This window comes from Pyrus communis, chromosome 12, assembly GCF_963583255.1.
Source record: "Pyrus communis chromosome 12, drPyrComm1.1, whole genome shotgun sequence".
NCBI lineage: Eukaryota > Viridiplantae > Streptophyta > Magnoliopsida > Rosales > Rosaceae > Pyrus > Pyrus communis.
Window position 1 is genome coordinate 19,865,252 of NC_084814.1, and position 26,432 is coordinate 19,891,683.

At 36.9% G+C, this 26,432-nt stretch overlaps 1 protein-coding gene across 1 annotated transcript; it reads right to left on the reverse strand.

The window, feature by feature from the left end:
- Positions 1-9,549: 9,549 nt before the first annotated feature.
- Positions 9,550-16,439, reverse strand: LOC137711025 (uncharacterized). The gene is made up of 3 exons (XM_068450219.1): positions 16,129-16,439; positions 14,907-15,117; positions 9,550-14,510 (listed from the first exon to the last, which is right to left on the reverse strand). Exons 1-3 carry the CDS (start codon positions 16,288-16,290, stop codon positions 9,709-9,711), a joined length of 5,175 nt encoding a protein of 1,724 aa, XP_068306320.1. The 5' UTR covers positions 16,291-16,439; the 3' UTR covers positions 9,550-9,708.
- Positions 16,440-26,432: the final 9,993 nt, after the last annotated feature.

The following is a 26,432-nucleotide window of genomic DNA, read 5'->3' on the forward strand; positions in this document are numbered from 1 at the left end:
ACATGTTTTCCACTAATTTTTTAAAAAGTAACAAAAGTTGCAAAGACTTCAAATTTTAATTTCAAAGGGTAAATCCTTGAATAACAGAGAAATCATCGATAAAAATAACATAATATTTGAATCCATTAATAGAATGAGACGAGGACGTCCATACATCGGAGTGTATCAATTTTAACAGAAATGACGACAAAGAAGTAGACAATGAAAAAGGTAATTTGTGACTCTTGCCTAGTGGACATAAGTGACACACTTCACTGGTGACTTTACCAGAAATGGGCAATTTATTCCTAGCTACAAGAAATTTAAAAATGGAACTTGATGGATGTCCTAAACGAGAATGCCAAATACTATCCGACACACGAGCACCGATGCATGCAAAAACGCCATTATTGTTTGAGATGGAAAGACTGCAAAAGGATAGAAGCCATTCCTACTCCGACCGTGCAAAAGGATCTTCCCCGTTTGCATGTCCTGAACATGATAAGAGGTAGGAGACAAAGTAGAGAACACTTGTTATCTGTGGTAAAACGATTGATGGATATGACATTAGTTGTAACATTAGGGCAATATAGGGTGTTTGATAATTTAAGGGTTTGATGAGGTATTCGAATATAGGAATGGCCAACTTTTGAAATATGCAAACATGTGCCACCAAATACTCCGTTCACATGATCAGTTCCATAATAGCCACGAGTAGTAGGGACTTAAGCTAAGTCATTGTTGATGTAAGCGTTGGCGCCAGAGTCAAAAAGCCAGTTCTAAACAGCAGAGGCACTAGCAGTGCCTGAGGATGAAGCAGCTGCAGCAAAAGCTTGAAGACGAGAACCAATAACATGTCCCTCATAAGCCATGTTTAGACGGTTAAAACAGTCAATGGCAGCGTGACCATGACGATGACAAATTTGGCATTGAACTCTCCCAGAAGAATAAAAACCATTACCTCCAGAACCACCATTGGAAGGTGTAGCACCAAGGACTCCATCATTGTTGGACCGGTGTGAAGGACCTGAGGGATGAACAGAACTTGATCCTCCAGGTTTATGGTAAGTCCCAATGTGGAAATTACGACCACCAGAAGAAGATCCACGGCCACCACAATAGGAAGATCCACAGCCCCGGAAACCATTACTTGAGCGTCTGCCACGCTGAGCAGCAATAGCAGTGGGTGCAGCTTCAGGAAGAAGAATGTGGTTACCTTTTTGGCGTCGCTCGGCACTGAGAAGAAGAGCCTCTAATGTAGCATAGGAAATGGCTTCCTCTCGAGCCTGTGCAGATGCCACAGTGCTCTCATAAGCCGGGCCAACATTATTGAGAACTATTGCCACCAAACCTCATCTGAGATAGGAGATCCGGAGAGGGAGAGAGTGTCTGCGATGCAATTGACACGATCCAAAAAATTAGCGATGGACAAGTCACCACGATGAGTGTTCATTAACTCACTAATTCGGAGTTGAAGGAGACGACCGGTAGACAGGGAAGTATAGCGTTCTTAAATAGAGGTCTAGATAGAGTGGGAGCTTGTCTTACCAATGAGAGTGGCAAGAACAGTAGGATAGACAGAACCATTTAACCAAGACATCACCATGGCGTCTTGTTGGATCCAGGCCTCGTAGGCCGGATTAACTTCAGTAGTGAGGTTGCCGTCCGTATCTTTGAGGAAGGCAGAAGGGCAAACACTGGTTCCATCGACAAAAGGAACCAAGTTCCGGCTATAAAGAAGAGGTAACATTTGTGCTTGCCATAGGGGATAGTTAGTACGGTCCAACTTGATAGTGAGGAAATTAGAAACATTAGGAAGGAATGAGGAAGAGATGGGGGAAGGAGGTGCAGTTTCAGAGGCCATTGGGAAAAAAAATAGGGTGTTTTGAAGTTGTCGTTAGACTAGGCTCAGTGATGCCATAAAAGATATCAACTTGAAAAACAAGAATGCTTAAACATAGTGCAGTTCGTAGGCTCAACTCAGTTAACTATGAGTGATGCCGATGTATTCCATTTATAGGGATTTACAAGGTATTCAGTTACAAGGAGATTTATCTCCTATATCAAAACATTTACAGGATAAATATATTTGATAATTATCATGATCAGAAACTATGCAACAAACTTGATAGAGAAGAGGTTGATGCTTATCCAAACTCTACTTGCAGGTTTGAGTGTTATACGCGGGAAAGGGTGTTGCTGTTATCAGGTTTGGCTGACTGGATTGCTAATGTGGATTGGACTGCTGACATAGTTTATTATGGCGAAGTTGCTTTTGTTGCTTCCATAGCTCGAAGTCCTTGTACTACTGATTTGCTACGTCCTCATTCTTGTAGCAGAACAACATCTCTGGAGCAATGTGATGGTGGTGAGGTGATCAGCGGTTGTGGGTTGTTCCTGTTATATTGGTCGTTGCTGCCGCCTCTGCGTATGGAGAAAAAACCAGCCATTGTTGATGCTTCCTTAACCCAGACCCAAACTGTGACTGAGAATCCATATCAAATTCAAACTCCGACACAATTTTCTAATGGGTATTTACTACTACCTTTTAACCTTAAACATTAAATATTAAAAAATATTTAATGTTTTAATTTAATTTTTTTTATGTATTTATAGAAGCTTTCTTATACAAGGAGAAGCACACATCCCTATGGATTTTTTTTAATTTATTTTTTCTTTAATTTTTATTTATTAATTTTATTTTTTTTAATTTTAGTTTTTATTTTTTAATTTTTTAATTTTTTTTTTAATATCACATGGGCTCATATTGACATGTGGCGCCTAATCATTATCAACTTGGGCGCCACATCACTGGTTAATAGCTGATTTAACAACCAACTTAACGGATGTATGAGACTGTCTCAAAACTAAGACATGAGGTATGACTTTAGGATAAAAAAAAACTTCATGTACCAAATGTTGAAAAAACACGAAACTTCAGGGTAGTAAACTGAGTTAACCCTTAATTATTTATATATCATTTCCAATCAAATGGGCTACTTTTTACCCCTCTCAATAATTTATTATTTTAAGTTTGTTTTTTTATTTTATTGATTAATTGAATTAAACTAATATATTAAAATAAAGTTTTCGAACATATTTTAAGTGTCACTTGTCGCTAAATGAATAAACCTCCGAATATATTTTGAGTGCCACTTGAAGATGTGACCATTTGAACATTATTGAAAAAAGTAAAGGAAATATTATTGGATGAGATAAGAGAGGGGTACATATAAAAAAAGTGTTTAAGGTAAATATAATGTGAATAATTGAAATAAAATAAGGTAAGATTATATGGAAAGATGAAAAAAAATATAAGAAATGGTGTAAAAATGTCTTAAGTATTTATAAAAAAAAAATTAGAATTTTTAATTCTTTTTTCAATTTGTCCTAAAAAATTTCAGCTGGGTCCAATTGAAGGGACTGGCTGGCTGGCCATATGGCTGAATTTTGGCCCAGTGGATCCCAAAGAATTTTTGACCCAAATCTGAGTTGAATTTTGTATCAAAAAGGGTTATCATTTAATCTATAGCCAATCTGGTTGGAGATAGTCGTACGATATTGTATTTGAATATATGAATCAGTGGTAATTAGTGTACTAGTTATTTTGCAGAATGCAGAAGATAATGAGTACCCAGAAGAGTTTGATCCATCACTTGAGTTTGTCATAACTTACCGGGATGCAACAGCCGCAGGGGCACAACACTGTAAGTGCGATAGCAATATCAAGCGAGACTAATTCTGTCACCAGGAAGAACATGGATGCTGAATCCTACAGAGTCCACCTTTCTGCGAAAGAAAATGGCTACAAGTTTGATAAAGAATGCGGCTATTATATGTGGAAGCAGAAGTTTCCTGTCAAGCCGGAGTGCATAGTGGATGGGAGAAATGATGTAGATGAATGGGAGATCACGCTTGCATTTCCAATTGGAGAGCGCCTTTGCAGAGGAACAAACACATCTCCTAGAGTCTGCATTCCTTCCCACCGAGATGGTGACAAACGTTCCCTTTATAATTCAATCCGATTTTCTTCTTGCCTCATCAAGGGAAACAATTCTTCTGGACAGCAAATGGAATAAGGGGATTCTCGATTGCGTGCCAACTGCATTTGTGAATGCATTTATCTCGCTTGTCAGATCTAAAGAAGATGCTCCAGTGTCTAGCTTGACTAGTATGTTCAAGTTTCTGCCGGTTCAGAGCTCTTCTTATGAAAGATTGAATGTTGCCAGGGAGCATAAAAAGGCAAAGATTGTTGAAGAAAGCATTGTCCCCAGCGAGCCTCACGAGGAGCGGAAGGTACTTTACTCCCAAAAGCCTTCCTTTTCTTTTCTGTCGGCTACTCTCTCTTCTCCCGAAAAGGGCATGATGCCTTTATAAAGTGGAACGGCTGCCTTTAACCCTAAAGCCACTCACGTGGCATTCAAATGGGAAACCGAAAAAGCGAAACAATGGGCTGCTAGCTAACAATATTGAAAGGTCCAATAGAAATAAGTCACATATTCAACATTTTTGTTAAAAAAGAATTTTATGGTCCTAAAATATATGAATTTTAGTTTGAATTATTACTTGAGTGAAAATTAGGTTCATAAATTATTTTTTTAGAAAAATTAGCCTTAAATTATAAAAAGCTACCAATTACATCCCTAATAATATATTCAAAGCTACTATATTCAATTTTCCGTCAATTGAAGTTACATTATTTGCATGTGATACACATTAGAGGGTAGATTAGTAGTTAGTTTTTCATAAAGAAATAGTGTATAGAGTTAACTTTGGAGAGTAAATTGGTATTTTTTTTTTCATAAGAAATAATGTAAGTTAAGTTTTCGGAGGGCAAATTAGTCGTTAGATTCACAACCTATATGTAACTTCGGAGGGTAAATTAGTCATTAGATTTGCAACCTATACGAAATGTTAAAGGACTAATAGAAGAGAAAATGACGGCATTACACTCTAAAGTATGTCAAGTGACTTAAGTTGACAAAAAATTAGATAAAATAACTTTGAATACAATAGTAGAGATAAAATTAGTAATTTTTAATGAATTTAAAGACTTATTTTACCCAAAAAATAATTCAAGAACCTAATTTTACTGATAGTTCAAGAACTAAATCCACACTCACCCCTCTAAAATTATAACCTGCAAAAAGGAGCTCGCTGCAATTGGGGTGATTGTCGAAGTGAAAAAGGGATGTGCCTTGATTGCTAGGCACCTTGATCAACAGGATGAATTTTCGACCTTTGTTCGAGTATATAATTACTTGGGCGAGTTTAAGTGGGAGCCAGTAGTGAGGCTGACCGAAAGATCTGACTCCGAAAGGTAATAAAAATGGAGGGTAGGTTGGTGCAGATGAATGCATTATAGATAACAAGGATGAGCTGTTTGGTTTGCAGTTAACTGTTTTGAAGAAACACTAAGAGCAAGAATTGCCTAATTTCTTCACTTGTGCATTTAGAGTACGATCCCAACCTTTGGTTGATGATTACTTGAAGCTTTGGAAAGTTCGGGAAAGTTCTAAAAGAGGATTGTCGCATGATCATTGCTGCATGTTCTGGCTTTATGTTTCGAAGCACTGGAATTTAGAGACGGAGAAAAGTCCTGCTGATGCCCTGGTGAAAGTACCGGTTTATTCTTCACCAAAAAAAAAGACGTACCGGTTTATTCTGTGTTGTAAACTGAAATAGAAAGGAACAAAGTTATCTAAAAAAAATAGAAGTCTTGAATGGTGAATGATTCTTGGGATGAGTCGCGGATTAAGTCGCTCTCTTTAAAACGTTTCGCGGCTCTGCCCAAAATGTACAAACAGTTCATAAATACCACGTCGTCCCCAGGATAAAACAGCCAAGAACGTTCTTCTAATAAGGTTCTTCCTTGCACAATGGAAGAACCTTCAAACTTGCTCCCTTTTGATATGTTGCTATCAATCTATGTAAAACTTCTAATTTTTGCTTATTTACTTTTTGAAAATCGCATGACTTCAATTTCAATTTTTTTCTATATTATGTATCTTAATATATATATATATATATAGATATATATATATATATATATATATATATATATATATGTATAAAGAAATAGACCTTGGAGGGTGTGAAACCGTAAGAAATCAAGGGAGTTTATGGGGGTGTAAAACGGCTTGCAATCAAAGGAGTTATTAGTGGAGCAATGCTGTAGGAAATCAAAACAGAAAAAAGATAAAAACCACAACGGACAATCAAAACGTAATTCAAATTCAAACCAGAAATAAAAACAAAACGTTTTGATTGCATAACTCCTTAATTCAAAATCAATTGACTTTTAATATTGATAATAAAACAAAACGTTATGTATATAATATTGGTAATAAAACATAAATATATTTAAATAAAAACATATTTACTCCAACATTCTGGGTCAGGTGGAATCTTGTTGTGCAACAAGGAGGATGTTTTCATTGCCGATGACCTACAGCTGCAGTATCTTTTTTAACAGTCTTCACAGTCAATATTTGTTTGCTAGTTGGCTTCCTGGCCTCGGACTAAGCTGCTTGAAATCTACAAGAAATTGGTGTCCGCGCTATTTCAGAATCTGTGCGGAAGGAAGAAGTTTCTCTTGCAAATGATGCTGGACTACAAATAATCCCAAGGGAAAGATTGTTCGGAAAAGCGCTGCTGAGGCTGATTTGTGGATTTCTTGCTGGTCTTCCCATTGAAATGGAAGTGGAGAAGAGGCGGAAAGCTGTCCAAGGTCTTGTAGACGTTGCTGTTGTGGAGACACCTGAACCAATCACTGTAATTTATGATCTGCCACGATCTTCTGGGGAAGTTTTAAATGTGAGAGGCACATGAAAGATACGGTGGGACAGGGAGAATTCCAAATTCTTCATCCAGAAGACAGACAAATCTGGTCGACAGAAGAGGACCATTGAGTTTGCTACGTATTTTGCTGAAGCAATATCCGAGTGTGTGCTGTGGGATCACTGAACATATATCTGCACTTTCGGAGCTGATCAGGTTGGCATTCGTGCTATAATTAAATGAGGAAGATGTTGATTTCTTGATGAAGTCGAAGAATTTGCAGGTCTTCGTTGAGGATGTCGAGTTTCTGAATTCTGGCTGCCCTTCTAACTAGTTATGTTTCTTTCAAAAATAATAGTCTCTCTCAGCAGATGACTTCAACTCTATGTTATGCTATTTTGTTTGTGTAGTTTTTTACCGTTGGATTCTCATGTTATTCTGAACAAGTGGTTTGCTTCTTTTATCATATGAATTTATGAACCATATTTTCTCATCTGTATTTTTTTTTTTTTTTTTTTTTTAACCTTCTACGGTTAATTGATTGTTCAGTTGTATGATCCCTGAATTATTTTCATAACATTGGTTTCTCTTTGTATTCTTCAGAAGTTATAGAAACGCCAAATAAATTACTAGTTAAAAAATGAATGGTTCTACTTAAGAATCTCTGTAATTACCATTTGTGCACTAAAAGAACTTAGATCACATACAAATTGAACCCACTTTTATTTTCTTCAACCCCACTAAGGCAGACATCTTCAAGTTCTACTACGAGTTATTCTCAACCAAACCAACCACAAAGATGTTCGGCAGCAGACAGCCCAACAAGAAGGAATAAAATTGAAAAAATTAAATTGAAAAAATTAAATTGTTCGGCCCTATACCACTGAACATTTATTGGCTCTCAATCACCTAACAGTTCGTGATCAACATGGTTTGAGAAAGATTCTGACAAAAAACTTCCACGTTGATGTCATTGACACAGTCATAAATTCTCATAATAGAAAATGCTAAGCAAACTATGTTTTAAAATAATATTTTATAGACCACATGTTGTGGCGGTTAATAATTGAATTATTTCTTTAAATCATCAAAGAAAGAGGAAGGGTAAGAGTTGATTTATATTTGAGATTGAGACAGAAGTAGTTTGTTGATACTAATTAGTTTCAATTAATGCAAGGATTAGCTTCTTTTTATTTAATGGGGGTGATAATGTTCACTGATCATCCCCATAGTCTTATTTCTAAATACAAATGAGGGGAACATAAAGGCAAACGTCGTTGATGGATAAAACATGGCAAGTAATACAAGAGGGGAATAAAAAATTAACCCCACTTACAAAGAAAACATATGATAAGAATCATCTGAAACGATAGTTGGTAGAAGCAAAAAGATCATGAATATAAGTAGAAGTTGTACATGAAGAAACGTTAGACCACCAGTAATATGCATCGTGATTTGCATTAAAGTTAGTTAAGACATCGGCCACACCGTTTTCCTCACGAAATATATGGGAAACAAAAAACTGCATATGCCTAATCTGCCATAGACAGTTGCTTCAATCAACACGCAAATACCAAGGAATAGTAGAACTAGAGAGTTTAAGTAGTGAATCACAATAGTTGAGTCCGTCTCCAACCAAATGTGATGCCATTCAAGCACCCAAGCAACTCGAATAGCCTGAATTACAGCAAGAACCTCAGCTGCAATTGGACTAAAAAATTCGTGGACAACGCAAAAACACCCAAAGTAATACCTTGAGAATCACAAAATATACCACCATAACCTGCACAGCCTTTAAACTTGAATGAACCATCAATATTCACCTTGATCCACTTCACCATTGGAGGTTTCCTTTGAATGAACCATCAATCTTTTCGTCTTGCTTGAGAATCTGTGACGTTTTGTTTTCTCCTTTTGATTAGTTTCCAATGGACCTGCTCCCTCTTCCTCTTCGCACTTATTATGAATGAGATATTTGTCGATTTTCTTCTCAAACTTGTAAGGTGCGCACTATCAATTTACCTCTAAATTGTAATTTTAACCGATTATTTCGTAAACATTTATAATTAGTCAACTTTCCCCCTATTGTTAAATTGTAGAATTTTTCATCCATCTTTGATCGCGTAGACATCAGACAAATGTACAAAACAAAAAAAGTAATTTTATCCCCACCAAAACCTAAATCTCTGCCGACAGAAGAGTCCTGAGCTTTGATGGATGGGTAGGTGAAATAACATAGAATTGAATATGTAAAACAAGAAGATGGATAGGGAGTTCACGGACTGCAAGAAAATGGGAACATATTTGAATCGGTTTATGGGAAGCAGCTCAAGCATTGGTACCAAGAGAATCAGAACGTTGAATCTCATCGGCGTCTTCAACTTCTGAAGGTACTGATCAGAATCAATGAGATTCCAAGAGAGGCAGTAGGCCTACCCACGCGTGCCAAAGCTCCAATCGCACCGAAACCGACCAACCAAGAGCATCGGAGACACAGGAAGGTGAAGACGACGACATTTCCTCGTCCTCCGTTATAAACCTACTATCAGAAGAGGAAAAAATGAAAGCAACAGCGTCTTGGGTGTTGGTGAGGGGTTTTTGTGATCCCATATTTCTCACTGCTGTCCATGTGACCAAGATGGATGGAATATTAAATAAAAATTTTCAAAGTCAAACAAGGGAGGAAAAGTGACTAATTACAGAAGTTTAGGAATAATCGGCCAAAATTAGAATTCAGGAGGGAAATTGACAACAGTTACAAGTTCGAGGAGGAAATCGAGAAAAACTGGATGATGAGAAAACATGGTTCATAAAATCATATGATAAGAAGAAGCAATCCCCTTGTTCAGGATAACACGAGAATCCAACGGTAGAAAACCACACAACTAAGACAGCATAAGAGTTCAAGTCATCTGCAGAGAGAGATTATTATTCTTGAAAGAAACATAACTAGATAGAAGGGTAGGCAGAATTCAGAAACTCCGCATCCTCGACGAAGATCTGCAGGTTCTTCGACTTCATCAAGAAATCAACAGCTTCCTCATTGAATTCTAGCACAAACGCCCACTTGATCAGCTCCGAAAGTGCAGGTATATGTTCAGTGCACTCCCACAGCACACACTCAGATACTGCTTCGGCGAAATATGTAGCAAACTCAATGGTACTCTTTTGTCCGCCTGATTTGTCCATCTTCTGGATGAAGAATTTGGAATTCTTCCTGTCCCACCGTGTCTTACGTGTGCGTCTAACATTCAAAATTCTCCCAGAAGATAAGGGCAGATCATAACTTACAATGATTGGTTCATGCGTCTCCAATACAGCAACATTGAAAAGACCTTGGACAGCGTTTTGCCTCTTCTCCACTTCCATTTCAATGGGAGGACCAGCAAGAAATCCAAGAATCAGCCTCAGAAGTGCTTTTGCGAACACTCTTTCCCTTGAGATTATTTGTAGTTCAGCATCGTTTGCAAGAGAAAGTTCTTCCTTGTGCACAGATTCAGAAATAACACGAACGCCAATTTTCTTGTACATTTCAAGCAGCTTAGTTCGAGGCAAGGAAGCCAAGCTTGGCTGAGGGTACCAAGCAAATATCAAGTGAGAAGACTGTTCGAAAAGACACTGTAACTGAAGGTCATCGGCAATGAAAACATCTTCCTTGTTGGACAACAAGATTTCACCAGAGCCTGAATAAACTGGTACTTTCAAAAGGGCATCAGAAAGACTTTTCTCCGTCTTTAAATTCCAGTGTTTCGAAACATAAAGCCAGAACTTACAGCACTGATCATGCGACAATCCTCTTTTAGAACTTTCCCAAACTTTCCAAAGCTTCAAGTAATCATCAACCAAAGGTTGGGATCGTACTCTAAATGCACAACAGAAGAAATTAAGCAATTTTCGCTCATAGTGTTTCTTCAAAACAGTCAACTGCAAACCAAACAGCTCATCCTTGTCATCTATAACGCATTCATCTGCACCAACCCACTCTCCATTTTTATTTCCCTTCGGAATCCAGATCTTTCGGCCAGCCTCACTATCTGGCTCCCACTTAAACTGGCTCAAGTAATTATATACTCGAACAAAGGTCGAAAATTCATCATGAAGATCAAGGTGACTGGCAATAACAGAACACCCTTGTTCCACTTCAATAGTCACCCCTATTTCAGCAAGCTCTTTCCTGTACATTAAAATTTTAGATCCATAAAATTCTTCATCAATGAAGGGTCCATCAGTCTGCTTTATGTACGAGCCAAACTTGGAATCAAACAACAAGCACATGTTGGGAGGCCTATGGCCAGCATAAGTCTTCAACCATGGTTGAGAAAGTTTCTTTAAGAACACATCAGGAAAGGAATAATCTTTCTCCTGCAATAAAATTTGCAAGCATTCCAGCAATGCTAGCACATTTTCTGGAGAAATGCGGCTCAGATTCAAAGGAATATAAAAACAAGATTCCACAAACTTGACTCCCTCCTTGAATTCCACAACCACGCCAATTCTCTTCAGTTCTTCCTTAAAATCATGAATGTTCTTGCCATAGCAACTGTCAGAATCATCAATGAATGGGAGAAGACACATCGGAGAGATAGATTCCCAACTGGAACCAAAGAGAATGCAATCTTTGGGAGATCTATAATCACCAAGGCGAGTGCGCAACCATTTTTCCTGGCGAATGCAGCTCTTAAGATCTTTAGGAAATTTAAAGGGAGTTCCCTTCAGCTTTCTGTAACACAACAGAAGTGAAGCAACATTTTCGTTGGTAATGGAAGTCGATGATGCATACCGCATGAAATATTGAGCAAATACTTTAGTGGCGTCATCAAAATCAACCACCACCCCAGTTTTCTTCAACTCATTTCTGTAGGAAAATATCCTGTCTCCATAGAAAACGTGATCAATCAATGGAAGACCACCAAAGACCTGAAGAATGCAGCCCCAGTCGGAATTCTGGTCAAACAGGAGACATTCTTCTGGACGCTTGTAACCAATGTTGGTCTTCAGGCAATTCAATTCTTTCAACGCTCTGACAAGTTTCTCAGATGAACTGGAAATATGCATGCATTCAAGCATGAATAGAACAATCTCGGGTGTCCAAGATGTCAAGCAAGAAGGTGACTTTAGGTTGTCAATGATTAGCTGGTAACTTTCACCGAACTTGACTACCGCACCAAGCAACTCAAGTTCTTTTTCGAACTGAAAAATTTCTTCACCATAAAATCTTCCATCAATGAAAGGAATGTTACTAATCTGTGATGCAACTATCCACTCTTTGTCTGACAAAACAGAACCCACCGGAGACCTGTAGCCAAGGGACGTTTTAAGCCATTGACCTTCTTTAATACTACAGATAAAATCAGTAGAAGAAAAACAGTTGTCCCTCAAATATTTGATGAAACGGAGTATAGAAAGTACATTGCCAGAGGTTAAAGTGGAAGAAGCAGCAAGAGACATCAAATGCTTCCCCAGATATTCGCATGCTTCTCCAAACTCAAACCTGACTCCAACTCTTTTTAGCTCCTTCTTGTACTCATTAATCCTCTCACCATAATAATTCTGATCAACCAATGGGATATCAACAAACACAGAGACATTCTGCAAAATGTTTCTCGATGATGACTCAAGTAGGAATGACTGCGAAGGTGGCCTAAAACCGGAAGAGCCATTCAAAGTAACCTTCAGCCAACCACCTTCTTCTATGCACTTTGCAAAATTCTGTGAGACCAAAAAATATTTATTTGCCAGACGACGAATCCAGTCCAAAAGCAAGAATGCATTTTCCTTAATAAGTGGTGCAGATAAAGATGATATACTATCACTGGGAGCAGGTATATAAGGAATGTCCGTAGCTGCAGTACGGATTTTAAGGAACCCTAGGAGGTTCTCCTGTGTTGTACAGTTACCAGCAAAACAGTCTGCAGCCATATAATCTTCTCCTAACTCAACGTAGCCTTCTTTCCTCCACAAATTAGAATCAGTCAGTGTTGCCCATTTGCTTCCATTGGCAGGCACAATAACCCCCTTCCTGTTTTCAATGATGTTCCCATACTTATCCACAATCACCTTCTTCCTACTTCTGATGATTTTCCCATACTTATCCACTAGCGGCATATCACCACATAATTCATTAACTTTCTTCGCTGAGATATAATGTCTGAACCAGGAAAAATACATGAAGTGGGCAAATGCAATCACAAGCTTCCGCTCATTAAGTGAATTGTCAAGGAGATCCTTTGCATATTCATTTACACTCACGAAACGAACCTTAACTTGATCTAAAAGCCATTTCTCCAATGCCCCCTTCCTAGAGCAAGACTGGATAGCTTCCTGTGTAGTTTTTGGCATAAAGAGAAGCCTACCGGCAGGTAGAAACTCCTTGTTCCAATCAATCAGCCATGAAACATGATCAGAATCACAGGATATGCAAACCTTACTATCACCACTCTGGATTGCACTTATGCGGCACAAAGATTCGGTTCCATAACCTGAACATTTTATTAGTGGTACTTTCTTGATGCTGGTCTGGAAAATTTTATTCAGCCAGTTATCAGAAATAAATAGTAGAAGCTCCAAATAGACGTCTTCGGACACCCTAGTTACCAGACCGAAAGTCCCCTTGATGAATTTAGCATACCATTCGCTGTTTACGGGTTCAACACCAAGGAAACTCAGTATGTGATCATACTCCACCTGGTCAAATGCATAAGACAGAACATATCTTCCATGAGATGAGAGATTAATCAAGCTTATCCCTTGATCCCTCGCCATCCTCAAAATATTCCAAAAATCCGGCTTTAACCTACCCACTTCACGAGGCTTGTGAAAGAATTTCTGCTCCTTGTGGGGCTCGCTAGGTACAATGTCTTCTGCAACAAGTTTTGCTTTAATTGACTCCCTAACAACATTCAGTTCTTCAAAGGAAGAGCTATGGACAGGCAGGAACTGGAACATATAAGGCAAACTAGACACTGGAGCATCGTCTATCGATCTAACAAGCGCAATAAATGAATTGACAAATGTAGTTGATACACAGTCAAGAATCCCCTTATTCCATTTGTTGTCTAGGAGTATTGTTTCCCTTGATGATGAAAGAAGAAAATCAGCTTGAATTATGAAGGGAAAGTTTGTCACCATCTCCGTTGGTAGGAAGGCGTAGACACCGGCACATGTGTTCATTCCTCTACGAAGGCGTTTCCCAATTGGAAATGCAAGCGTGATCACCCACTCTTCTACCTCATTTCTCTGTTCAACTCGGTATTCCTGCTTGACAGGAAACTTTTGCTTCCACATATAATAGCTGCATTCTTTTTCAACCTCATCACAATTTTCTTCTGCAGACAAATGGAGGGTGTAGGATTGGGCATCAATGTTCCTCCTCGTCACAAATTCAGTCTCACTCGCAATCTTAATTGCACTTACATTGTTTTTCCTTGGATCCTCGTTGTCTTCGCGGATTGAGAGCCGCTTTATCTTTGAAAGAAACAATAGAACCTCAGGGTGAATGCTAGAGAGCTGCTGCTTCACAGCTTGGAACTTGTCTGCCTTCAAAGGTAAGATCAGTGTTGTGGTTGGAAGGGCAGAACCGGAACCATAAATCTTTTTTATGTCTAAAAGAGTAGGATTTGCATCAACCCATTCCGGAACTATGTAGCCAACATTGCAGTGTGCACAGGGCTCTTCACTGAACCTTATTTGATAACCGTTACTGAAAATGTAGGGGTGTTTAGTGATGAGAAACACACTTTTAAACCCTATACCTGTATGGTGTATAAACAGAAATTCGGCCAAATTAGCAAAACGAAAAAATAGCAAGACATTCAAACAGCCAACAAAAACTTAATTCAGAACGCATAAGAAACATGAGATAGGCATGATATCAAAGCAGTATTGCTATTTTATGAATCCAATAAAAGTAAATAATTCTTTGGTATAAATTACATGTCAAGATTGAGAAGTCCTTTTTCTTTAGTTTCTTGTTGTTTATAAACAGCAATGGCAAGACTGCAACACTCTGAAGGGCTAATATCACCTAACCCTCTACTTTATTTGTATAACAAAAATATTGATACATGGTTAATAGTCATAAACTCAAAAGGAAAAGGACTGGCATGCAGAATATATAGAAGCATCTCGTGTATATAATGCAAACGTACCTTTCTCCCCAATGTAGCCGCGCTTCCTGTTGCCTTTCTTGGTGGAACGTCCAACACTGCAAATGGACTCGATGTTCTTTGGTGAAAACCCATTCTCATTGTTGAAAACAATTAAAGTAGCAGGAGCCCCCGCGGCTGTTATATCCCGGGAAGTTATGACAAACTCAAGTGATGGATCAACCCCTTCTGGGTACTCATTATCTTCTGCATTCTGCAAAATAAGTAGTATACTATTAATCATTGGTTCATATATTCAAATAGCTACTGTCTAAGGTAATACACAAACACACTAAAACACACAAGCATGTAGGAAATCACACAATCAATCTCTTATGTCGTTAGACTATTGATTACTATGCGGTAGTGCCAAGAAAGAAATAACACACCAAAGGGAAGAAGAGAAAATATATTTCACGTTGGATTGATTTGACTGGAGGAATAAATACTCCCTTTATAGACTTCATCATACATTTTCCAGAGTGTTATAAGACTTCTGTTAATGGTCCCATATAGAAGGGTATAATCCTTATGATAAGTCATACTTCTTATTAGACCCTTCGGTTAAGTGCTATGAGACCGATACGACAATATGATACGACACAACACAACATGGCACTACGAAAAATCTCTAAATGTAACATACGATATGCCTAGATAGGCAATTAAAATTATATAATAATATATAAAAATATATAATTTAGAACATATTTTGATAACACAACAAATCGATTTCATCATCCAGATCTAACGATTTATTGGAGAAGGAAAGTTGGAAATCTAATTCACTTGATATATATAGAATAAGTGTGAGAGTCGTATTCATAGTTTCAATTAGAGGCAAACTCTTCATATTCATCAGATTTTATATAAACCTCCGACCTCCGTCTCCTATTAATTGTTACCTTTTAATTTCTTATCTGAAAGTGTAAACTTATCCTAAAAGTATGATACTTGTATCCCAAACGTGAGATACGTGTATCTATTAAGTCAAAGTCATATCCATTGATCATGATGCGTACCACGAGTATTCGAGAGTATTCGACAATTATGGAATACGGAACACGCTACCAAAGTAAAGTATCCGTACATCATAGGTCAAGTGTATCAGTACACCATTCCTATGGTGCACCTTCATACATTAAATACACACATAGTAAAGCGGAGATCATCATGATCATATTCCAACATACACATATTTTATTTTAAAAAAATGAATTGAAACCTGGATGAGTTCCATGAGGAAGTGAACATCCTTAGCGTAGAGTTCAGCAGAGAGATTCTTAACAGCCTGGTGAAGATCCTCATTCAAAGGGTTGAGTTTTTCTTCTCCGATGGAGAACTTTCCTTTGCGTATTTCTTCTATGTGCTCTCTCGGCGTCGCCATTTTCGGTACGGTCTACCGGCGATCACAAAGCCACGGCCACCTTTTCAGTTACAGAGAGATTAACAGAATAAAGCAATAGAGAGAGCAAGCAGGCAGAGTCTAACAGAGCAAGTAAACGAGAGTAAAAAGAGACAGGTGACGTTGGAAAGGAAAATGATGTTTACGTATAAAGGTGGTTATTGTGCTTTGTTTGTAAATTAGATATAAAAAGTTAGTCGGCCTAGCGATATTATTTTGGTACCGATTAATGGAATTTTAAAATTTTAATAATGCATAATTAATTTTGAGAACTGTTATTAGAACTTTCAAAATCCTATTTTGTATTTAATAAATATATATTTCTTTTTAAATATAGAAAGTTCATAATACAAAATGAGAATTTTGGAATAACAACCCCTTTAACTTGGCCAAGAAAAAAAAAAGAATATCAATTCCTTTAACTTGGAATAACAATTCCTTATTAGAACTTTTTTTCATTTGTTTTCCTATGATTCAATGCAAAAGTGCAAACGGATGAAAGGTAAAACTGCTCAATGAATGAAAGAAAAAGTGAACATTACTTTAGTTTAGTTACACTACAATTTCAATTGTGAATTTCATTTTAAAGAAAAGATAATGTTAAAGAGATTAAATTTTGTAAATTAAGTGAGATAGAAGTTGATGATTAGATTATTACTTAAGCGTTAATAAACGTGCTCATTCTTATTATTAACACATCATCATTTAGTTTGCAAATTTAGTCTACCAATTTAATCTTTCTAGCATTACCCTTAAAGAAAAAATGAACATTGAGTCTAAACTCATGACTACTTTTACTAATTTCAAATCTAAGAAATTAAAATGAAGAGTCATGCAAATTTCACAGATTATTTTGCCTAAAATGCTTAATAATTTTATTTTTGTTGGTTATTTTATTTATGTTTTTTGTGAGGATGATAATATAATAATATTTTATTTACTAACATACGCAAATGAACCTGCTTTAGGAAGATCAATGATTCAATGCTAAAAAAAAATTAAAAAAAAAAAAAAAAAAAACGAAAAGTGTTTAAAAACTTTAAGTTTTAATGATAAGAATAAAATAAAGAGTAAAGTAAATAGTACCGGTATTAATTTTTTAGTATAAAAATACGATTTTTCATAAAAATAAACAGTACTTGAAATTTTTCGTTAAAATTTTCAACAAAAAAAATGATAAAACTAAGGCTTTAAAAGACGCTAAGCAATGCAGACCGATTAAATTGTGTTTCTTTTTCTTTCCAAGTTTTGTAAAATAAGAAAGTGAAAAGCAAACATGCACTGGACCTAGTGGTGAATATCTCGTGGTGGGATTTGTACGAAAAGCATGACTGATTGCATCACCTTTCCACAACTTTTCTTTATTCATAGGGTGAAATTAATTTATTTTATCAAAATGATATTTAAAATTAAAAATCAATTAATGTAATTTTTTAAAAATAAATGTTAGAAATTAATATCAACACTCCGTTAAAAGTTTGTCAAAATTTTTGTTATGTGTTGACATTGCACGTAACTAGGTCCTACAAATTTAATTAATTATTGTTATAAGAATAAAAAGTATTTTATTAATAAAAAACAATTTTTTTGTATAATTAAAAACTAAAAAAAAGCAGAAAAAAGAATAACGAAGATGAATTGCAGGCATTTGAATGTTCTTCGCCTCCACCAGAGCCGCCGCCGCGGAGTCTCTGAGCTCGGTGGCGTTTGACAGGTCGATCTCCACCAGATTCTTGCAATTGGTAGCCAAACTCAGTAACCCAGCTCCGAAAAAGCAATTCGACCGCGAAAGATCTATCAAAAGGAGGCTGGACTTGAAGGCATTTGAAAGGCGGCGAGGGAAGCGTCCGGGACTCGTGGGCAGAGCGTGAGATCGACGTGGGAGGCATTTGGGTACCAGCGGAGGACTCTCGGGAGGTGGTTGGAGCGCAAGGGCTTGAGCTTCTTGCAGTATTTGGACGGCTAAATGTCGTTCATTAGGAACTTTATAGTTTATACAAGGTATGGCATCCCTCCTTCATGTGCGACGGCTGGAGTGGGAAGAAGAAGAAGATGAGCTGTTCATCTTCTTCCTTCTTTTTTTTCATTTTTATTTTGTAAATTTTTAATTATATAAAATAAATTTTTAATTATTTAAATATTTTTAATTCAAATAAAAATATTTAATTAGATTTGTACGATCCAGTTATATGTCATATCAGTACATAATAAAATTTTTGATAAATTTATAACAGAATGACCAAATTGAGTTGTAACATCTATTTTTAAATATTACATTAATTAATTTTCAATTTTAAAGATCATTTGCGACAACAAACCTTTTTCAAATGACAAAATAGGAAGCTGAAGACTATTCGAAGACTCACTTTATCCTTATGGCCTTGTTGACGACTTGCAGTTGTCTTTGTCTTTATTTATTGAAAAAGATTTCTAAGTTCGAGAAAATTGTCGTTAAAGTTGGGGCTGAATCGCAAGTTATCTATAAAACAAATTTGGTTTAAATATGATTTCATATTTAGGCTATATGAGCTTGAATTCGAATAAAGTATCCATTCATATTAGGTTTTGCGTCAAAACACAACCAAACAACCATGCACAATATCCTTAGTAACCACGGGGGGACGTTGTTGCTCGAATAGTATCAAATATGTAATAATAATATATGTATAATGAAATGTGGTATACCATTTCGTATTCTGATCACATTGAAAAATCTCTCAAGAAGTTGGTCATGTTCATGTAATTCTTAATAAAGTCGTATTTTTTATTTTTTATAACGGAAAAAAAAATTACACTTAGTTAGGGAGGACATAAACTTTAGGGTAAATTACATTTTACCCCGTTAGGTTTCAGTGCAATTATTTCTTACAACATTTTTAAAACATTTCAATTTCATACATTATTTATTATTTCATTTCAATTTCATACAATCGTTAGTTAATCTGTAAAAGTTTCCGTTAAGTGATAATATGGCCACATTTTATGCTGACCTGGCATACAAGTGGGACCCATTGCTCCAGTAACAACATGGAATATACAACAAAAAAAATCTTAAAAACTATTTTAAGAACACCCATTTTCCTCCACTACCTCGTCTTTCTTCTTCCTCCCCTTCGATTTGCGTTGCTACCATCCCAAGTCTCCACCTTGCTAGCATTAAACCCTAAAACAGAAAATTCATTGCAACCCACCCATCGGCAAAACACCCAAAAATGCTTTAAAATCTATGAATTTCAAAGAATTGAAGCAAATATTGAAAAGTGGTTCAAAGTACAAACCAGAAATCCATCGCAACCCACCAAACTGTATGAACCCAAATCAACACTACCCAAGAAAAACCCACAACTTCTGCAAGAACCCATAAGATGGGATGAACTTGAATGCTTTCGACCATTACAGGATAGACGTCGGAGGCGAAGAGGGAGGCTCCGACGGTGAATTTGATCAAGACTTGTTGTTTCTCTTTGAGGCAGCTCCGAATTTCTTGCAGATCCGCTTCGATTTAGTGTATAAGCTGACGAAATCGATGAGGAAGAGTCCGATACGGAAAGCTTGGGCGGCGGGGAAATGGCTATTGCTGGAACAGTGAATGAGCTGCAGAATCGGCATTGCCTATTGCAGCACCATCGTTGGAAGTCACAGAAAATGCAGAGAGAGAAAAAGAGGGATGGGAGTTGAGTTTTAGAGAGTAGGATGAGAGAGAAGGAGGAGTGTGTGGCAATTGAGATAAGAGTGGCAAAATTAAAGGGCATTTTTTGGCCGGTGGGGTGGTTCGAGGAAGAAGAGACCCATAACATAACTTTTAGCAGATGTGTATTCAATTAGAATTTTGAAGGAATTTAATTATTTTAATGATTTAGGGGTATTCAATCAGGATTTTAAGTGATTATCTGAAATTCAAGGTATATTCAATTAGAATTTTAAGATAGTTTATTAAAATCCTTAGAAATCCTGGTGTATTCAATTAGGATTTTAAAGAAATAACATTACAGGTGTATTCAATTAGAACTTGATTTTAAAGAATTTGAGAAAGTTGAGGAATTAAAGGGAATTGGAGAAATTTCGTAGTATATTTTAAGCATCTACAAATCTCACCTCTCCCCATGAGATTTCAATGGAATTGAATCAAAATTTTATATGGAATCTCTACAAATCAATTAAACTCCATAAAAATCCATGGATTTATAAATCTATTAAAATCTCTCAAATTTTCAATTGAATTAATTTTGGGGAAGAAGACTTCCCAAGAAATTTTATAATTGAAAATTATTATTTATTTTTTATTCATGTGGCACAAATTTGTGGGATCCATGACGGCCACGTAGGCATAACAGAATAATTGATAGAACTTTTAACGGATGTATGAAATTGTAACAAAATAATAAATAATGTATGATATCGAAATTTTTAAAGATGTTGTATGAGGTTATAATTGCACTCAAACCTAAGGGAGGTAGAGTGTAATTTACCCTAAATTTTATACCACATAAAAAAGAAAAGAAAAGAAAAATGCATGAAAGAAAATGAGACATAGACTTTACCCTCTTGAAACCAAAACAAGAAAGATACAAAGAAAATAAGGGGGACATGAAACATAACCCTCTAGAGTCAAACCTAAAACGTCTAAACCTATAAAACAAGTCAAACAACACCCAAAGGTTAGAAAAACACAAGAAAGTAAGACAAACATGTATGTCAAGATGAACATTAATTTGAGAAGCGGAAGCCAAACAAACCAACGTTGTCAAAAAACAATGCAGCATGAGTTGCCGATTAAGGGTAGTCATGCCATATTAAAGTTGGAGAAGGCAAGCCTATGTTAGCAAAAGTGTTCATAACAAGATTTCATTTGCAAATATATGTGAGATGAGTAAAAAGTCATTTTCGAATGTGAACAGCCAAATAAACTATTGTTGGTCCAGCCAAATAGACTATTGTGTACAAAGAGGCCAAGGAGGATAGAAAAATTTGATTGGGGAGCGAAAATAACACTAAAAAAGTCACTTTCCAACTAAAGACAATATCAATCCTGCTGATATGCAAACTCTACACAAATAATAACTGTTAATAATTATGCAAACTTTACCCAAGATCCACTTCCTTCTCTCACTTCTTCTCCCCCAATTGGCATGCTAGATCCCCATCGAGGCCAAGTGTTGGGTATTTTACATACCCCTTAGCCTTGCTTTCTATCCATAAGATGCTTTGTTTGTATATATATTTTTGGTTTTTGTAGGGGTTCGTGAAGGAGACCCGGATCTAGTGTCTATTCTCTTGGTTCGGAGTTTGGCTTCCTTCGAGAATGTGACGGCAGCGGCGGTAGTCTGGTTTATGCTACTTGAGTTTAGGGTTTTTTGTTGTTTGTTTTTGCAGCCTTCAGGCCTAATGACACACCCCGACCTAGATCAGGGCGTGCTGGCCGTCACGTGGAAGTGACGTAGCCACGTGCACAGTGCGGAAGCTAAATAAATAGTAATGTAAATAGTACGAATGAATAAAAACTAGCATACATAAGGTAAAGGAAAACAAGTGCTAGCGTAAGTGAGACACGAGTTTAGAGCATAACGCCTAAAGTAGTCCAAATGAAAATGACACAACAACAGTACACCCGAAGGTGGCCCTACGCTGGTGATCGTCTGTCAGAAATGCCGGAAAAGCCCTCTGGGAAACCACCGAACCTGCTAGACAACTAGAACCTGGAGGGGCGCAAAACAAAAGCGTGAATGGGCAAAAACAAAGCTTTTCGAAAACCATTTAATAAATAAGCTCTAACCCCTCGCCGTAAAACCTGTATACTTCCCAGAAAATAAACATACGTACCTATATATAGATATACCAATCATGCTCAAGAATATGCCATGTCGGAACCTCAGAATGAAATGCAAGTGCTCAGGTATAAATCATATCAATAACATATAATCTGGCAGCCGGAGTCACCTAACGTGACATGTACGGCTGAATCTAGAGCTCAAATCTCAATCTCACTAACTGAACCTGCCCATAAGTCGGAACCACCTAAAATGGTCTGTACGACAGGCCTGGGTGTAATACATATAAACGCTCTAATGCTACGATCACGTGAAGGCTGTGCGAGTAATCGCGGGTCACCTACGAGTCGGAACCACCTAATGTGGTCTGTACGACAAGACTGTGCACCTAACTTGGATCCAAGCTGAGCGTGTGGTGCGGGAGGTGAACATCACGTGAAGGACTGTGCCCAACTCTGGGCGGGAGCACTAAAACCGGGGGTGCAGGTTATGAGCTCTCTAAGCATCTCGAATCGCTACTGAATGTAAGCATGAATAACACTTACCTGACACTTACCTGTGCATCCACAGCACCCAATATGCATATGTATATATATGCAACTAATAATGCGACTAATGATGCACAAACAACGATAATATAATGCATGGCATATAGCAAATGACAATTCAAATCAATTTCTGGGAAAATATAAGTATATAGGTATATACGGAAAACCAAAAGCCCACTCACTGGTATGTGGAAGGGTCGTAGCCCCCCTGCCTCGAGTGACCACGCTCGTCCTCGGGATAGGTATCACCTATATGCGAAACAACTACAAAAACGTTAATTTTAAAGCATATAACCAACCTTTTGAAATAACTTCTCATACAATGCTCAAATGGGGTGTATGAATACACCAACATGATTTACTCAACCTCAGGAACATCCCCATATTTTTAAAATAATTTTTCACCACCGCACGCGCCCTCACGCGCCGGCCATGCGCAGGCACGTGCCTAGCACGCTGACGGCGTCAACTGACGCCGTAAGGGAATATTCCGTTATCCCTAACGGTTTCTGTCAACGGCGTCAGGAATATTCCGTCGTCTTCTCCGGCGAGCCTCCGGCGCCGTCGCCGGCGCCGGAAAATCAGGGAGTTTTCAAACTTCAATATCTTCTTCGTTTTTCATCCAAATTTCACAAAATTGGTACCAAAATGAAGCTTAGAACTAGAGGAACACAATTATACCACTTTTAAGGGCTAAAACCCACAAAATCTCACCTGGAATTTCAACCCAACTCCGGCCAACTTCGAAACTAGTGATCCCGACGCCCAAAACCTTCAAACGAACCACCCCGAGCCTCCTAGGGACCTCACCAAGCTTCCTACAAGCTTGAAATTTCCTAAAACGTGAGAAATCACGTGTGCATGAACAATACTCGAAATCGGACATCGTGGATTCGACGTGAAAACGATGGTGTTCTTACCTGAAAATGGTATGGTTGGACTCCTACAAGCTTCACGAACATGAATATGGCCTTGGTTTCTTCGATCTGTGAAGGTTTGATGGGTGTGTGGGTATGTCCGTACGTTTTCAAAGGAAATGGAAAGGAATGGGACTCGGGACAGATGCAGGGAAGGGGAGAAAACAGTGAGGGAAATGTGTGGTCCACCATTAGCCAGCAACTAACCAAAAATAACCACAAAACGTAAAGAAAACGAACTAGGGGCAAAACTGTCTTTTCACACGTACGTTTTTAAATTTCTGGGATGGGCTGTCATACCTAAGCTTGCATGAGCCTCTCGTTGTATCTTGGGTTGTAATTCTCATTTTGCTTGGGCCCTTTACTTTATATATTGTTGTTTACCTGGCTCTTTTTGGGCCTTGTACTAGTTTTTAATGTAATGGAAATTCTCTTGCTTGACCAAAAAGGGGACGTTGTGACATAGGGTTACCATAACAAATGATTGCTTTTCCAGTTCCTTCTACTTGTGTTTTCATCCACTCCATCTCCACCTATATATTGTACGCATGCAAGAAAGTAGTAATTTCTTCAAATTAAAGCGGGTGTATTTAATTAGGATTAAGAGAGTTTCAAGGAATTAATAATTTCAGGGGTATTCAATTGAGAATTTAAAAGATTTTATAAAAGTCTTGGTGTATTCAATTGAGATTCTTAAATACTTCTTACAATTCCCTATAAATTTAAGTACTAGATTAGAGAATCGAACATAATAATTAAATAAAGTGAAAGTAATTAACTATATACTAAATTGTGCTTCAATTTGGTATTGAACTTGCTAATCTTGCACGAAATCATGTCCTGTCATAATAATTATTAATATGTTAGAAAGTAAGCATCCAATTCAGCACCAGTTGGCAACGTATAAGAGATCCTCATATATTTTAAACATTTCATTAGGACTTTCATCTCCAACGTGACATACTCTCAATATCAATGAGATAGCCTTAATATCCTAAGTCTATTTTGAACTTTGAAGGTGTTGAGGAAAAATTAGAATACACAACTCTAACATAAGTGTTGGAGAGACAAAATAAGTAAACAAATTACTAGTATTAGGCACACAAAATATTACAACACAACTCTCAAGGACACTCTTTAGAAGCTATGACACTCACTCTTTCTAGAGACACATTCTAAACCACTCACACTCTTCACAAGACTACTCACTTACAAGGCTTCTCACTTCTTACTTAACTCTTTCTTCTTGGCTACTTCTTCTTGATGGGTTGATTATTTGATTCAATATCACACCCATATTTATCGGTGAGGGCTTAGCATTCTACTGGTTTCTAGTTCTTTCTACAAACTAGAACTAGTTTCTAGTATATTCTACAAATCTCTAACTTAGATAATTCTAGACTAGCCACCTTACTTTGCATGCTAGAATCTTCTAGAACAATTCCATGCATGTTTGAAATAGAACAATCTAGTTCCCTTATACCGACTAATCTTAATGGGCTGATATTGATCTTTAACAGAAGGGTCATCAAAACTTTAGATATTTTTGAAATTTGACCAAATCAAATTTCAAAAATAGAACTAGGAGGTCAAAATTATCTCATAAAAATATATAAAGTTTTGATTATATACTATATAACTTCTCATCTCCACCATTTTTTTTTTGTAAGACTACCAATTTCTTTAAGAAAATTCACTGCGGATGCATATAAAGACTACAATGCTCAAGTTGATCTTAAAGTACCAAGAGATGACACGTAGAAAATATTGTAACATAATTGTATAATTTAAATAAAGTCCACACCAATTTTGTTAGGAATTACTCAAATTTGATAAACTTACACAAACCAACACCTCACACAAAACTCAACTCAACTCATTCAACAGTCTACATAAAAACTTTGACCAGTTTATCTACACAAATACAAAAAGTCTAAAAAACATAGAATTAATCTAAATAAAAGCTATATATGATTCACATCAATAATCAAATCTAATTATTCATAAAAGAAATTCAATTTGGACAAGTTATGAAGACCTTACTTTGAAATTTGAAAAATGAAATTTAGGTGGTCGTCATAATGATCGCCAAAGTGGGGTGGTAGGAGTTTGGGCGTTAAGAATTGAGTTTGGTGGGATTGGATTTAAAGTTCTAGCGTATCTTCTTTTTTCTTTATAAAGTAACATGACCTACAACAACATTGTTTTGGCCACGTAATATTTTAAAAAAGAAATAATAAGAACAACTCTTTTTTGTGGCATTGTATCAAACAATTCGAAAGCATGTATGAAGGTCAACTCCAACCTTTAAAAAGACAGCACCCAAGTTATCCACGACGAATCGCCAGAGTTTGGATGGTCATCTAACCCTCTTTCCCCATTAATGCGTCCACCTCTGAATATTTGAGCAACCACGTAAATACTTTACCTATACTCACCCATAGTTACTATGGACATTGGGCATGGGGTTGTGTTTTAACAAAAAACCTAATATGAGTGCATATTTTCGACTTCAAGCTCAAATTGCCTAACACGAAATCATATTTAAACTAAATTTGTTTTATAGTTACTTGATACGATTCAGACCCAACCTTTGCACTAAATGAAGATAGCTACAAGTCCGCTGCTAGACCATAAGGTAAAGTTAGTCTCTTCCATTGTTGTTCTTTGGGAAAAAGAAAAAGTTGGGGGAAAGGTGTTTAGATTCCTCAAAGACTAAGACTATGGAGGGTAAGGTCATCTCTAGCTGAAAATGACTAAACATAATTATGTTTAGAATAATGTTCTTATAAAAAATTATTTTTAAATGAATAGTATTAAATCATATTCATATACCGTTTTCAATTAAAAATTGAAAACAATACTCGCAAGTATGGATAACTATGGTAACC